Source organism: Tachyglossus aculeatus (genome assembly GCF_015852505.1).
Source record: "Tachyglossus aculeatus isolate mTacAcu1 chromosome 12 unlocalized genomic scaffold, mTacAcu1.pri SUPER_6_unloc_3, whole genome shotgun sequence".
Lineage (NCBI taxonomy): Eukaryota > Metazoa > Chordata > Mammalia > Monotremata > Tachyglossidae > Tachyglossus > Tachyglossus aculeatus.
Window position 1 is genome coordinate 4,020,686 of NW_024044830.1, and position 16,862 is coordinate 4,037,547.

A 16,862-nucleotide genomic window follows, 5' to 3' on the forward strand; every position below is an offset into this window, starting at 1 on the left:
ATCATACTAAGTGCTAGAGTCAATACAAGACAATCAGTCAGTCGGTCAATTGTATTTATAGAGTGCTTATTGTGTGCAGAGAACTGTACTAGATGCTTAGGAGACTACAACAATACAGTATAAAGGACACATCCCCTGTCCACAACGAGCTTACAGGCTAGAAGGGGAGACAAACATTAATGTAAATAAATAATGGATATGGGTATAAGTGCTATGCGGCTGGATGAAGGAAGGGAGCAAATTAGGGTGCCAGAGAAGGGAGTGGGAGAAAAGGAAATCAGGGCTTATTCAGGGAAGGTGTTTTGGAAGAGCTGTGCCTTAAATAAGGCTTTGAAGGTGGGGAGAGTGATCATCCATCAGATATGACGTCGGAGGGCACTGCAGCTCAGAGAGTGAATGTGGGTGTCGGGTCGGGAGTGAGATAGACCAAATCGAGGTACAGTGGGTATGTGGGTATTAGAGGAGTGAGGTGTGCCGGATGAGTTGCAGGAAAAGAACAGTGAGGTGAGGTAGGAGGGGGCAAGTTGATTGAGTACTTTAAAACCAGTGGTAATGAGTTTCTGCTTAATGTGGAGGTGGATGGTAAACTACTGGAGGTTCCTCAGAAGTAGGGAAACATGGCCTGAATATTTTTGTAGTAAAATGATCGGGGCAGCAGAGTGATGCTTTTTCATGCCCACTCTGATCCTCGGAGACATCAACATCCACATGGATATCCCTGGTGTCTCCTTTGCCGCCCGCCATCTATCTCTCCTTCACGCTGCCACCCTCTTGCTCCACCCCACCTCGCCCACTCACCAACTTGGTCTCACCCTCGAACTCATCATCTCCTACCGCCGCCCTATCTCCACCTTCACCAACTCTGAAATCCCTCTCTCTGATCATAACCTTCTCACCTGCCTCCTCACTCGCACTCGTCTCCCCTGTAAATCTATATTACTACCTCACAGAGACCTCTGCTTTCTCGACCCTATCCATCTTTCTTTGCGCCTCACACCCCACCTCGCCTCCCTTTCCTCTCTACCCAATCTTGATGATCAGATTACTGCTCTCAACTTTATCCTCTCTACTCAGCTCGACTCCCTCGCACCCCTTTCCCTTCGCCGCTCTCGTACAGTTAACCCACAGCCCTGGATCACTGCCACTGTCCGCCTCTTTCACTCCTATGCGCGACCTGCTGAACGCTGCTGGCGAAAGTCTAAACACCATGCCAACCACGTTCACTTCAGGTTTATCCTTTCCTGCCTTAACTCTGACCTCTCCTCTGCCGGACAGAACTATTTCTCCTCCCTTATTGACACCCATGCCCATCATCCCCCTCAGCTCTTCCATACATTTAACTCCCTTCTAAGGCCCCTGTTTCTCCCCCTCTTCCTTCCCTCACGCCCAATGATCTGGTCTTCTACTTCATTAATAAAATTACATCCGTCAGGTCTGAGCTCCGCAAAGTCATTCCCCCGCCTTCTCCAAACCCCCGGCTCTCAACCCTCTCCGCTACCCTCCCATCCTTCCCAGAAGTATCCTCAGATGAGATCTCCTCCCTCCTCTCAAGTGCTACTCCGGCCACGTGTGCTTCTGACCCCATTCCCTCTCATCCTATGAAATCTCTCTCTCCGTCCCTTCTCCCCTCCTTATCTTCCATCTTCAACGGCTCACTTTCCACTGGTTCCTTCCCCTCTGCCTTCAAACATGCACACGTCTCTCCCATCCTAAAAAAAAAGCCCTCTTGACCCCACCTCACCTTCTAGGTATCGCCCTATCTCCCTGCTACCATTCCTTTCCAAACTCCTTGAACGAGTCGTCTACACACGCTGCCTCGAATTCTTCAACGCCAACTTTCTCCTCGACCCCCTCCAATTTGGCTTCCGTCCCCTACATTCCACGAAACCGCCCTCTCAAAGGTCACCAATGACCTCCTGATTGCCAAATCCAACGGCTCCTACTCTATCCTAATCTTCCTCGACCTCTCAGCTGCCTTTGACACTGTAGACCACCGCCCCCCTTCTCCTCAACATGCTATCCAACCTTGGCTTCACAGACTCCGTCCTCTCCTGGTTCTCCTCTTTTCTCTCTGGCCGTTCATTCTCAGTCTCTTTTGCGGGCTCCTCCTTCCCCTCCCATTCCCTTACTGTAGGGGTTCCTCAAGGGTCAGTTCTTGATCCCCTTCTGTTCTCTATCTAAACTCACTCACTTGGTGAACTCATTCGCTCCCACGGCTTCAACTATCATCTCTACGCTTTTGACACCCAAATCTACATCTCTGCCCCTGCTCTCTCTCCCTCCCTCCAGGCTCGTATCTCCTTCTACCTTCAGGATATCTCCATCTGGATGTCTGCCCGCCATCTAAACTCAACATGTACAAGACTGAACTCCTTATCTTCCCTCCCAAACCCTGCACTCTCCCTGACTTTCCCATCACTTCACTGTTGACGGCACTACCATCCTTCCCGTCTCATAAGCCCGCAACCTTGGTGTCATCCTCGACTCCGCTCTCTCGTTCACCCCCATATCCAATCCGTCGCCAAAACCTGTCGGTCTCACGTCCACAACATCGCCAAGATCCGCCCTTTCCTCTCCATCCAAACTGCTACCCTGCTCTTTCAATCTTCATCCTATCCCGACTGGATTACTTCATCAACCTCCTCTCCAATCTCCCATCCTCCTGTCTCTCCCCACTTCAATCCATACTTCACGCCGCTGCCCGGATCGTCTTTGTCCAGAAACGCTCTGGTCATGTTACTCACCTCCTCAAAAATCTCCAGTGGCTACCAATCAACCTACGTATCAGGCAAAAACTCCTCACAGTCGGCTTTAATAATAATAATAATAATAATAATGGCATTTATTAAGTGCTTACTATGTGCAAAACACTATTCTAAGCACTGGGAAGGTTACAAGGTGATCAGGCTTTCCCATGGGGGGCTCACAGTCTTCATCCCCATTTTACAGGTGAGGGAACTGAGGCCCAGAGAAGTTAAATGACTTGCCCAAAGTCACACAGCTGACAATTGGCAGAGCCGGGATTTGAACCCGTGACCTCTGACTCCAAAGCCCGGGCTCTTTTCCACTGAGCCACGCTGCTTCTCTCTCTTCAAGGCTCTCCATCACCTTGCCCCCTCCTACCTCATCTCCCTTCTCTCCTTCTACAGCCCATCCCGCACCCTCCGCTCCGCTGCCGCTAATCTCCTCACTGTGCCTCGTTCTCGCCTGCCACCCGGCCTACTGAGAGCTCACCTCCTCCAGGAGGCCTTCCCAAACTGAGCCCCCTCCTTCCTCTCCCCCTTCTCCCCCTCCCCATCCCCCCGCCTTACCTCCTTCCCTTCCCCACAGCACCTGTATATATGTATATGTTTGTACGTATTTATTACTCTATTTATTTATTTATTTTACTTGTACATATTCTATTTAATTTGGTTATTATGTTTTGTTTTGTTTTCTGTCTCCCCCTTCTAGACAGTGAGCCCGCTGTTGGGTTGGGACCGTCTCTAAATGTTGCCAGCTTGTACTTCCCAAACGCTTAGTATAGTGCTCTAAACACAGTAAGCGCTCAATAAATACGATTGAATGAATGAATGAATGAATATATGGACTGGAATGCGGAGAGAACAGACGCAGGGAGGTCGGCAAGGAGGCTGATGCAATAATCAAGGTGGGACAGGATAATTGATTGTATTAATATGGTAGCGGTTTGGTTGGAGACGAAAGGAAATTGTTTTATGTACATGAGTATTCAAGTACTAAGTCGTCAAATTGAAATACAACAGAAGGGCAAACAAGGAGCTTACACTTCGCTAAAGTGTTGCAGGTGCTTCTGAATGTCTGAGTTCTAAAATGACAGATGGGAAAATTAAATTTCATTGGAAAATCCTCCTGGATGAGGAGAGCTTCCAAGAGGGATTTGAAAATGGGGAGAAATGAGGCCTAGCAGGTTTGAAGGAGGGAGGGAGCTCCAGGCAGGAGGAAGGGTACAATCCAAGGGTTGTAGTCAGGGAAGCTCTGAACGAGACACGGTAAGAAAGTCTAAGGGGATTGGAGAATGTAAGCCGGAGTGTAGTTAGAGAAGCGAATGGTTAGGTAAGATAGAGAGAGCTGATTTTGGATGGTCCATGGTCCTGGCCTGATATATCTCCAATCTCCAGAGTTGAAACAGAGACCAATTATTAATCATGAAAATGGAATGATGATTAGTCCATGGATGTTGTTCTAGGAAGGAGTCCCAGAATGGGACACACGTGGGACTGGGTAATTATTTAGGCTGTGAGAACTGAGACCACACAGGGAGTCTACGATCCTGGGCTTCTGAGATTCCCGGATAACTGTCTCATCCTAGCTGAGACGGCCAGGCCCATCTTCCCACGGGGAATCCTCCAGGAAATAAGATGGCCGTCGTCTGAGGGGACGGTGCAGCTATCCAGAGAGCCGAGACGGGGAGGAAGTATCCTGACAGCCCCCTCCCCTCACCCAGACTTTTCTGTCACCCCCACCAGTGTACCGGACCGAGGAGATGGAGTGAGCCTCTCTTTCAGCGGAGGTCGATGCTCCCCAGCCCAGGACAGGCCCAGTGACTCCGGAGAGGAGCAGGGGAAAGGTGAGGGGCGGGGAAGGGAAATTTCAATATAAGCCCATGCTATAACAGGAATTTTCCTGTTCTTTCTTAAGAATAATAACTGTGGTGTTAGGTGCTTACCATATGCCAAACAATCTACTCAGTGATAGAGTAGATATGATATAATCAGATTGGACACTGTCCCTGGCCCACATGGAGCTCACCATCTTAAACCCCATTTTACAGATGAGGAAACAGAGGAACAGAAAGGTGAAGTGATTGTGCCCGAGGTCACACGGCAGGTAGGTGGTAGAGCCGGTATTGAGACCAAGGTCCCCTAGACTCCCAGGACCATCCTCTTTCCACGAGGTAGTGATTCTTCTCCAATTATGTAGAATTATGTGTCCAGAATCTATGCAGATATTTGCAAATGGAATAGACTCCTAAGAGTCAGGAATGGTTTCAGTGCCGTCCTGAACCAAGGCAGGTTGATAGGAGGAGATGAACAACCTGATTAGCTTCTATCTACTCCAGTGCTTAGTACAGTGTTTGGCACATAGTGTGCGTGAAAAGGTACCACAGATCCCCGAGATTCCCTCCAACCCAAAGATTTTCTACTCTTCTGTGCATTTTTCTCTGAAATGGTATTCTTATCCCTACCTTTTCTAAATGTCCTTAGGCAGTCAACGTCAATTCCCAGAAAATGACCAATGTCAGCGTGAAGATACATTTACTCCTGCTGGGTTTTTCAGAGGTCCGGGAGCTGCAGCTGGTCCACGCTGCGCTGTTCCTCCTAGTCTACCTGGCGACCTTAATGAGGAATCTCCTCATCGTCGCCCTCACCGTCCTCGACCGGTGCCTCCATACCCCCATGTACATCTTCCTTAGGCACCTGTCCGTCCTCGACCTCTGCCTCATTTCCGTCACCGTCCTCAAATCCATCCTCAACGCCCTGACAGACTGCAGCTCCATCTCCTTCCCGTCCTGTGTCACTCAGCTCTTTCTAGTGATTCTGTTTGCTGCCTCCGAGATGTTCATCCTCACAGCGATGTCCTACGACCGCTACATCGCGATCTGCCGTCCCCTTCACTATGAGGTCGTCATGAACCGAGGGGCCTGTGGGAAGATGGCCGCCGCGTCCTGGCTCACCGGGAGTCTGTTTGGAGTCTTGCTTTCGGCTTCGACCTTCTCCCTGTCCTTCTGCGGGTCCCACGTAGTCCCCCAGTTCTTCTGCGATGTCCCCTCCCTGTTAACGATCTCCTGCTCCGAGAACCACATCGCCATTGATGTGAGTGGTGCTATTGGTTCCTGTTTAGGTATTGTGTGCTTGGTCTCCATCATTGTGTCATATGCCTACATCTTCTCCACCGTGCTGAGAATCCCAACTGCCGATAGTCGGTCAAAAGCCTTCTCCACTTGCCTGCCTCACATTTTGGTGGTCACCATGTTTCTCACGACGTCTGCCTTCGATCACCTCAAGCTGCCATCAGACACTTCCCAGACCATGGACCTGCTCGTGTCCATGTTCTACACCGTGGTGCCCCCAGCCCTGAACCCCCTCATCTACAGCCTGAAGAACAGGAACGTGAAGGCTGCCCTGTGGAAATTACTAGGTGAGCAGTGATTGATTGATTGGTCACAGAGAAGTCTATAGGAAGCACCTATCAGAATCATGGTTTTTAATCCATTTCATCTTTCCATGAAGATGCCCATGAACCAAACACCCTCGATGATGAAGCATACATTCGGCTTGCCTTGAGCACCACTGTGGTCAAGAATCAGGTTTCCTCTGGATGCCGAATTCAAGAAATGAAGAGAAAAAGGAGAAGGAAATAGTGAAAAACTCACTCAGGGAAATATGATTCCCAGAAGGCAATAGGCCAAAATTTCCCATCAGCAGTTGGGCATGGGAGCCAATTAAGTATCTGCTTAAGAAACCCTTCCTAGTAATGAAACATGATGGAAAAGTCAGAGGAGTTTGTGGATTGGGGTATCGTGTTATACAATCTCTAGACTGTAAGCTCATCTCTAGATTGTAAGTTCATTGCAGGAAGGGACGGGGCCTGTTATATTGTTATACTGTACTCCCCCAAGCACTTCGTACAGTACTCTGCACACAGTAAGTGCTCAATAAATAAAATTGACTAACAATTTGGTTTTGACATTAACTTTCCCCTCCACTCTTTCTCTTCTTTAAGGTTGAACTCAGTTCTGTGCTTCCATTCCGAATATTTGGAAATGTATTTGTGGGCCACAAATCTCTCTCGGCCCCTGGAATCCCTCGGCTGATTACCTATGACCCTGGGCCATGTGGATTTCTAGTCTTTGTGACCCTTCTGTCACTGTTTGGCACCTGTTGTCCCGTTGTAGCCCCAGGGGAAGCGAAATGGCCTAGAGGAAAGAGCCCGGGCCTGGGCGTCAGATGGACCTGGATTCTAATCTTGCCTCCACCACTTGTCATCTGTGTGACACTGGGCAAGTCACTTCACTTCTCTGGGCCTCAGTTCCCTCATCTGTAAAATGGGGATTAAGACTGTGAGTTCTATATGGGACAGGGATAGTGTCTAACCTGATTTGCTTGTATCCATCCCAGCACGTAGAACAGAGCTCAGCACGTAATTAGATCTTAGCAAATGTCATTGTTATTAATAATAATAATAATTATTAATAATAATATTACTATTATTATTATCGAGTGCTTCATTGACTGCACTCTGTGTACTAAGCTCATGGAAAAGTATGATACAGTTGGTATCAAGCAAAAACGTCTCAGTATTGGCTTCAAAGCCCTCCAATCCCCTTGCCCCCACCTGCCTCAACTCCTTTCTCTCCTTCCCCAACCCAGCCCGCACAATCCACTCCTCTGTCACCTCTCACCTCCTCCCTGGGCCTCGTTCTCTCCTGTCCTGAAGCCGGCCCTTGGACCGTGTCCTGCCTTTGGCCTGGAACACCCCCCCTCCTCAAATCTGCCAAATAATCATACTTCACCCCTTCAAATCCCTACTGAAAGCTCACCTCCTTCAGGAGGTCTTCCCAGAATGAGCTCCCCTTTTCCTCTGCTTCCCCGCCCCTCATCGCCCTGACTCACTCCCTTTGCTCTACCCCCTCCCCGCCCTATAACACTTGTTATTTATTTATTTATATTACTACCTGTTTACTTGTTTGATGTGTATACATCTAATATTATTATTATTAAGTGCTATCGAGTGGATTCATAGTGACTCCATGGATATACCTTCTCCAGAACGTCCTGTCTTCTGCCATAATCCACAAACTTTCAAGTGGTTCTTCTGTTATCATTGTTATACATCTATAGTTCTATTTATTTATATTGATGCCTGCTTACTTGTTTCGACGTCTGTCTCTTCCCTTCTAGACTGTAAACCCAGTGTGGGCAGGGATTGTCTCTATTGTTGAATTGTACTTTCCAGGCTCTTAGTACAGTGCTTTGCACACAGTAAGCACTCAATAAATATGATTGAATGAATGAATGGTAGACATGATCCCTGCCCTGAAAAAGTTTATAATCTAGTTGTGGACTTAGACATTAAAATAAAATGCAGGTAGAGGAAAGCAATCAAGTACAATAATACGTATAAGAACAATGAGGGCGATTGTCAGTATCCAAGTGCTTAGGTGACAAGGAAATGCTGATGAGAAAGTTGAGGAGAGGGGGTCAGACAGAAGGGAGGGTGTGGGAAAGAAGCTGGTGATGAAAGAAACGAGAATGAGACACAGTAAGCAGATTAAATTGAGCAGGTTAAATTGAGAGTAGTAAAGTGTGGTTGTTGGGATATAGTGGGGGAGGGAAGGGATGAATTGTGGAGAAAGAGTGGACTGAGTGCCCTGAACTCATTATCAGAAGTTCCTGCTGACGGGAATGGACAGTCAATGAGAATTTCACAGGGGTAGACAGATATATTTTCTAGACTGTGAGCCCGTTTCTAGACTGGGAGCCCGTTGTTGGGTAGGGACCTTCTCTATATGTTGCCAACGTTTACTTCCCAAGTGCTTAGTACAGTGCTCTGCACACAGCAAGCCCTCAATAACTATGATTGAATGGATATATGCAATACGATGTTTTAGAAAAAAGATCCAAGCAGCAGGGTTTACTATGAACTGGAGAGGAGAGAGACTGTTGGCAGGGAGGTCGGGCTGATGCAGTAGTTGAGAGGGGACACGATCAGTGCTTGCACCAACATAAAGCCAGTTTGGACGGGGAATGAAGGGCAGATTATGGAGATGCTGTGGAGGAAGAATTGGAAGGGGAGAAAGAGAGAGATTCGGAGGAAATCAATCAACTAGTCAAAGAAGAAGGGGACCCAGAACTGAACCTTGAGGGACTCCCAGCGGTACAAGATGGGAGGCCAAGGAGGACCCAGCCAACAAAGTTGGAGAAGAACTGGGGAGGACTGAGGATTGCTTTCCACTTTCCCAGCTTCCTCCCACGGACTTGGCTGATGTCAGCAGGTCAGTGATAGATATCCCATGCAAAACAAGTTTGGCAGGGTGCAGCTGATAAACCCGGGATCCCAGTCTCATTATTCTCCTCATGGAGAAGCAGCATGGCATATTGGAAAGCACAGGCTTGGGGGTCAGAGGTCATGTGTTCTAATCTTGCCCTCTCCACTTGTCAGCTGTGTGACTTTGGGCAAGTCACTTAAATTCTGTGGGCCTCAGTTACCTCCTCTGTAGAATGGGGATGAAAAGTGTGAGCCCCATATGGGACAACATCGTTTACCTTGTATCTACCCCAGAGCTTAGAACAGTGCTTGGCACATAGTAAGTGCTTAACAAATACCATTATTATTATTGTTATTATTATTGTTATTATTATTATCATTATCAGTTTCCATTCAGGTGCACCTGTGGAGTAAACATTATTCCGTTTACGTCATTCTAGGAAGGAGTCCCTTCCTGTTTACATGTTTTGTTTTGTTTTCTGTCTCCCTTTTCTAAGACTGAGCCCATTGTTGGGTAGAGACCATCTCTATATGTTGCCGACTTGTACTTCCCGAGAGCTTAGTACAGTGTTCTGCACACAGTAAGTGCTCAATAAATACGATTGAATGAGTTCCAGAGTGGGAACCATATGGGAATGGGCAGTTATTTAGGTTGTGAGAGCCAGGAGCACAGGAAGCCCACGATCCCGGCCTTCCAAGGTTCCCGAAGGTCAGCTGTCTCAGCGGAGCTCTAGGCCTGTCCTCCCACCGGAATCCCCCGGGAAATAACCCCGCCATTGTTTGAGGGGACTGTGCAGCCATCCGGAGAGCTGTGATGGGGAGGAAGGATCCTGACAACTCTCACTCCTCACTCAGACCTTCCTGTCACAGCCAACAGCGTCGAGGACCGACGAAATGGAGTGAGCCTCTCTCAGCAGAGGTCGATGTTCCCCGGCCGAGGACAGGCCCGGTGACTCCGGAGAGGAGCAGGGGAAAGGTGAAGGGCAGGGAAAAGAGAATTGAAATGGGAGTCTGAAATAAGAGGAGATCTGAGCTGAAATTTCTCCTGTTCCTTCATGTGAGTTCCCCCAATCTATCAATCTGTCAACCAGTCAGTGGTATTTGTTGAACATTTATTGAGTGCAAAGTACTTTACTAAGCATTACAGTGCCAGCCACACAGTAAGCGCTTAACGAATACCATTATTATCATTTGAGAAAGTGCAATACAAAAGCGCCTAGTACAGTGCTTTTCTGTGGTATTTGTTCAGCACTTACTGTGTACCAGGTGTTATACTAAGCACTGTGGTAGACAGGTTCGATAGAGAACATACCCCACAGGGAACTCACAGTCTTACTCTCCATTTTACAGGTGAGGTAACTGGGGCATAGAGAAGTGAAAGTCACCCAGCAGACAAGTGGCAGAGCAGTGGTTGATACACAGTTAGCATTTAATTTTATCTAATTCTCCACAGTGGAAAGAGCAAATTTCAGCCACATTGAAGTTGACACACGGAGACAGAATTTGAGAATAATATATTGTAGCTATAAACCGTTCTGCCTCGCTCTGATGTGTTTTGGTTAGAGCTTGCAATTAGATCTGTAATCTCTGAGTGCTTGGTATACACCCCCACTCACACACCTTCAGCCCCACAGCACTTACTTCTATATATGTAATTTATTTATGTATATCAATGTCTGCCTCCCCTCTACGCTATAAGATCTTTCTGGGCAGGGGACGTGCTTATCAAAACTGTTTTGTTGCACTCTCCCAAGAACCAAGTACAGTGCTCTGCATATAGAAAGTGCGCAATACATACCATTGATTTACTGATTCCAAGCATGTAGTCCAGTGCTCTGCACACAAATAAATGCTCAATAAATACGATTGATTGATTGATTGATAGAACGTTTTGGGGAACTTGGGAACCTTAGAATTCCCTCCTCTTATGGGACAGGGAAAGGGTCATTTCGGCCTATAGTATATCTACACGAGCAATCAATCCAGTGCTCGGCACATAGCAGCCTATCAATCAGTGCTGTTTACTAAGCGTTTCCAATGTGCAGTGCACTGTTCTTAGCTTTTGGGAGTAGACATGTTCCCTGCCCATAATGAGCTTACAGTCTAGATAGTAAGTGCTTACCAAATTTATTATCATTATTACTGCTACTATTATTCAACTCTGTGAGCCTATCCAGTTACCTTATCTGTTCCATAAAAGGAACACTGCCTCTACTCTCCCAAGTGCTTAGTACAATGCTCTGCACATAGGGAGTGCTCAATAAATACCACTGATGGTGCCGAGTGTGGTGCTGGACAGGATGAGTGCTACATCACGGCTCTCCTTAACACACAGTTTTGTGAGAACAAAACCAGTGCATTCTAGGAGAAATGGGTGTAAATGACAAGAGAAGTGCGGGAAGCTGTGTAGCCACAGTCCTTGCTGATGTTTAGAGCGAACTAAACATCAAAAAACTCTGGAAGGGTTTCTGTTTTGTCCTAAACCAAGCCAGGAGACTGGAGACAGGATGGGGTGAGCAGATGAGGTGTATTCCGGGACCGAGTCACTGTCCTGTTGTGCAAACCTCTTTCTGAAGGTTGTCATCTACCCCTGAATCAGGTTTTTTTATGGTTTGGGTTAAGCACTTTCTATGCGCCAGGCACTGTACTAAGCACTGGGGTCAATAAAATCTAATCATCTTAGAAATAGTCTATGTCCCACTTGGGGCTCATAGTGTTAATCCCCATTTTGCAGATGAGGGAACTGAGATACCGAAAAGATAAGTGACCTGTTCAAGGTCACCCAGCAGAAAGGTGGCAGAGCCGGGATTGAAACCCAGGGATTAGAACTCACGTCTTTAAACGTGATGGCCAACATCTCCATGGTGACAGAATTCCTCCTGCTGGGTTCCCCGGATGTCTGTGACCAGCACCTGGTTCACGCTGCACTGTTCCTCCTGGTCTACCTGGCGGCCCTGACGGGAAATCTCCTCATCGTCGCCAAAACTACCCTCGAGCGGTGCCTCCACACCCTCATGTATTTCTTCCTCAGGAATCTGCCTGTCTTCGACCTCTGGCTCATTTCCGTCATAGTCCCCCAGTCCATCTCCACCTCCCTTTCCAACCGTAGATCCATTTCCTTCCTGTACTGCTTGCCGGTTCAGAGGTGTTCTTCCTCACTGTGATGTTCTATGACCGGTATACCTCCATCCGCCACCCCCTGCTCTACGAGGTCATCATGGATAAAGTGGCTTGTGGGAAGATGGCCACCACCTCATGGCCTGGCGGGGGGCTGTTTGCAGTAATGTCATCCTCTTAGACGTTCTCCCTACTCTCCTGTGGGTTCTTTCTGATCCCACTGTTCTGTGATATCGCCTCCGTGGTCCAAAGCTCCAGCTCCGAAATGCACCTTGTCATTGATGTGATCATAATGATGATGATGATGATGATGATGATATTTGTCACCGGGACCCTTTTGGGTGTCTTCTGCCTGGTCTCCAGCGTCATCTCATACGTTCGTATCTTCCAGGCTGTCCTGAGGATGCCTGCCGCTGAGGGACGGGGCAAAGCCTTCTCTGCCTGCCTGCATCACCTTTCCGTCACGACGGTGTCTTTCACCACAGCTGCCTTCGGTAACTTACATCCACCGTCAGACTCCTCCTTAGAGCTGGACGTTTTGGTATCCGTGTTCTACTCTGTGGTGCCCCCCTCCCTGAACCCCCTCATCTACAGCCTGAGGAACAGGGACGTGAAGATGAAAATGAGGAGGGTCCTGGTTGCTAGTCTTTTCTCCAGAGATAAAAAAAACTTCACTTCACGCTCTGATCCTGTTATTTTTCTCCCTAGGGATTGACTCTAGACATACTTGAGTGGCCTGCAAATATTTGAGATATTTATCGTTAGAGACTTTTCCTGGCTGCATGCTGTTTATTATCAGTGGCTATAGTTTGGTAGAAGAGTCTTTATCCAGCTGTTCTTGATTGGTTTTTAAATCTAGTTCCCATGCCTGGGGATGCATCCCTGCACTTGGATTCACCCCCTTTATTCACCACCAGCAGAGGGAGTCAGAAAGACCTGAGTTCTAATACTGCCTCTGCCACTTGTCTGCTGTGTGACCTGGGCAAATCATTTCATTTCTCTGGGCCTTAGGTCCCTCATCTGTAGAATGGGGATAAATACTGTGGCCCCATGCGGTACATGGACTGTGTCCATCCTGATTACCTTGTATAACCCCAGTGGTTAATACAATGCCTGGTACATAGTAAGTGCTTAACAAATACCATTAAAGAAAATTGAAGAGGTAGCTGCAGAAGGGTGTTTTAGACTTAATTTTGATCCTCATATCTGCTCCGGAAGCCAGGAGCAGGGGTACAGGTTTAACTTTCCCAACCACTTAATGCTCTTAGTTATCACTCAATAAACACCATTAGGATTTCCCCTTCTACTCCTATTGTTACTACTGTCATTATTTATTGTATAGTATACTTCAATATATAAGTATTAATTCAATCAATCAGTCAATAAAATTGATGCACAACAGAGGTCAAGGTACATTCTTTGCACTCAAGGAGCTTACACTTTCAAACATTTTACAGGTGCCAGTGAAACATAGCCATTCATTGTCAAAACTGGAATGAGATCTTGGGGTCCATTTCTTTTTATTTTTGCCAAGTCAATCTCCATACTGGATTCAACCATGACTAACCAAATGGGCTAGGGTGTCTATTCTCCCTTCCACAATATATCTCAAATCCCGAGTTGAAACAGAAAGCTATTATTAATCATGGAAAGAAAATGTTGACTCCATTGAGGTTGTACTAGGAAGGAGTCCTAGAGTAGGAACCACGTGGGACTGGGCAGTTATTTACGTTGTGGGGGTCTGGACCACAGAGAGCCCACGATCCTGGCCTTCCGAAGTTCCCAGTCAGCCGTCTTAGCGAAGCCTCAGGCCCGTCCTCCCACGGGGAATACCCCAGGAAAAATCCGGCCATTGTCCGAGGGGACAGTGCAGCCATCCGGAGAGCTGAAAGGGGGAGGAAGGATCCTGACAGCTCCCATTCCCGACCCAGACCTCTCTGTCACCGCCACCAGCGTCCTGGACGAACGAGATGAAATGAGTCTCTCTCTCAGCAGATGTCGATGCTCCCCAGCCCAGGACAGGCCCAGTGACTCAGGGGAAAGGTGAGGGGCAGGGCAGGGAACCAGAATATAACAGGAATTTTCCTATTTCTTAAGAGTAATCATTGTGTTATTTGTTAAGTGCTTACCATGTGCCAAACACCAAACTCAGTGCTGGAGTAGATATTATATAATCAGATTGGACACTGTCCCTGGCCCACATGGAGCTCACAATCTTAAACCGCATTTTACAGATGAGGAAACAGAGGAACAGAAAAGTTACCCTAGATCACACAGCAGGCAGGTGGAGGAGCTGGGATTAAGACCAAGGTTCTCTAGACTCCCAGGACCATCCTCCTTCCACTAGGCTGTACTGCTTCTCCAATTACGTAGAATTATGTGACCACAATCCTTGCAAATGTTTACAAATGGAATAGGCTTCTAGGAGTCAGGAATGGTTTCATTGCCGTCCTGAACGAAAGCAGTTTGATAGGAGTCGAACAACCTGATTAGCATCTATCTACCCAGTGCTTAGTAAAGTGTGCGGCACATATTGAGGGTGAAAAATTACCATAACAAACGCGAGACTCCCTCCAACCTTCTCCTCTCCTGTGCACTTTTCTCTGGAATATTATTCTCATCACTATCTGTGCCTCGTTCTCTCCTGTCCCACCGTCGAACCTTGGCCCACGTCCTTCCCCTGGCCTGGAGTGCCCTTTCTCCACACATCCTCCAAACTAGCTCTCTTCCTCCCTTCAAAGCCCTACTGAGAGTTCACCTCCTCCAGGATGCCTTCCCAGACTGAGCCCCGTTTTTCCTCTCTTCCTTCCCTCCCCATCGCCCCCCTCCCTCCCTCTGGCCTACCCTCTTTCCCTCCCCACAGCACTTGTATACATTTGTACATATTTATTACTTTATTTTTACTTGTATATATTTACTATGCTAGTTTATTAATGATGTGCATATAGCTATAATTCATTTATTCTGACGGTTTTGACACCTGTATACATGTTTTGTTTCGATGTCTGTCTTCCCCTTCTAGACTGTGAGCCCGTTGTTAGTAGGGACCGTCTCCATATGTTGCCGACATGTACTTCCCATGTGCTTAGTACAGTGTTCTGCATACAGTAAGTGCTCAATAAATACGATTGAATGAATGAATGAATAACCCCGGTTCCTTCAGAAGTCTGTTGTGTGACCTTGGGCAAGTCACTTCACTTCCCTGTGCTTCGGTTACCTCATCTGTAAAATGGGGATAAGAGTATGAGACCCGTGATGGGCAGGGACTCTGTCCAACCTGACCAACTTGTATATAACCCAGTACTTAGAACAGTGCTTAACATGTACCAAAATTATTTATTACTGTTGTCAAGCCATTCCCTTCCTACAGAGCCTGCCCTGTTCGGGGTATTGTCTTTGGCTGATTGGTCTCTCCCCACTTCTAGACTGTGAGCCTACTGGGGACACGGATTGTCTCTGTTGCTGAACTGTACTTTCTAAGCGCTTAGTACAGTGCTCTGCACACAGTAAGCGCTCAGTAAGTACGATTTAATGAATGAATGTACTATAAATTGTTCTCCGAGTGCGAGAATCTCCCCAGAATAGCTCCATCTCTGGCTTCATCCTTCTAGTTCCATCCTGCCTCTCTCCATCCCCACTCACTCTCGCCAGGGCAGCTGGGTCTGGCCGAGGGCACTGACCACCTCTGGACTGGGCAGGTCTCCTCTTTCTCCTCGGATTCCTGGGTTCGGTTAGCCATAAAAGGAAGGCCAGGAGCCCTTAGCCACTCTCTGCTCTCACATGGATGCTGACCTGCTCTCCAGCTGGGCCCTGTCCCCGTAGATAAAGCAGTCTCTGCTCCGAGGGGGATCCCTGGATGACTGGCTTGGGCCGCTGTGGAGGGACCTCGTGGGACAGGCGACGCGCAAACCCTCTGGTCACATGGTTCCTGAGGTCCTGCAGAGATAAGGACCTGACACTCCCAACTGCAGCAATGGTTCTGGCCTGTGATGTTCCCATGGCAACAACAGCATCTTCTTCTACATAAATATGCCAGTATACAGAGAGAGAGATAGGGAGAGAGTGATATGCTTCTGAATAGAAGCAGCATGATTTAGTGGAAAGAACCTGGGCGTGAGAATCAGAAGATCTGGGTTCTAATCCCGACTCTCCCGAATACTTGTCTGGTGAAATTGGGCAAGTCACCACTTCTCTGGGCCTCAGTTTCCTCAGCTGTAAAATACTGGCTCTCCCTCCTACATAGACTGTGAACCTCATGTGGGAAAGGGATTGTGAGCAACCTGCTTGATTTGTACCTATCCCAGCGCTCAGAAGAGTGCTTAACAAATACCATATCAAAAATAGAATATATCCTCATATCTTCATTGGGGGAGTACGATTGGTTACTCAGAGTAACCAATGGGGAATCAGAGCCCTCAACACAGAGGTAAGGAGTGACAGATTGGCAAGCTCAGTTAGTGTCTGCAGACTAGAAACAGCTAGGCCTAGTGGAAAAGGTCCAGGCCTGGGAGTCAGAGAAGCTGGGTTCTAATCCAGACTTTACCGCTTATCTGCTGTGTGACCTTCGGCAAGTCACTTCATTTCCCAGTGCCTCAGTTACCCCCTTTGAGAGCTTGAGGGTCCCATGTACGAGAGGGACTGTGTCCAACGTGATTAACTTGTATCTACCCCAGCATTTAGCCACATGTTCTCTGGTTGACCTTGGACAAGTCACTTTACTTTTCCTATACTTCACA

At 47.7% G+C, this 16,862-nt stretch overlaps 1 protein-coding gene across 1 annotated transcript; it reads left to right on the top strand.

The window, feature by feature from the left end:
- Window positions 1–5,411: 5,411 nt before the first annotated feature.
- Window positions 5,412–16,074, top strand: LOC119921581 (olfactory receptor 14K1-like; the record flags this gene model as incomplete). Its single annotated transcript, XM_038741706.1, has 5 exons — window positions 5,412–6,159; window positions 9,880–9,958; window positions 12,041–12,154; window positions 12,490–12,688; window positions 15,949–16,074. Coding segments are annotated over 5 exons (1,266 nt in total), but the record flags the coding sequence as incomplete, so codon positions are not given.
- Between the last annotated feature and the right edge of the window lie 788 nt (window positions 16,075–16,862).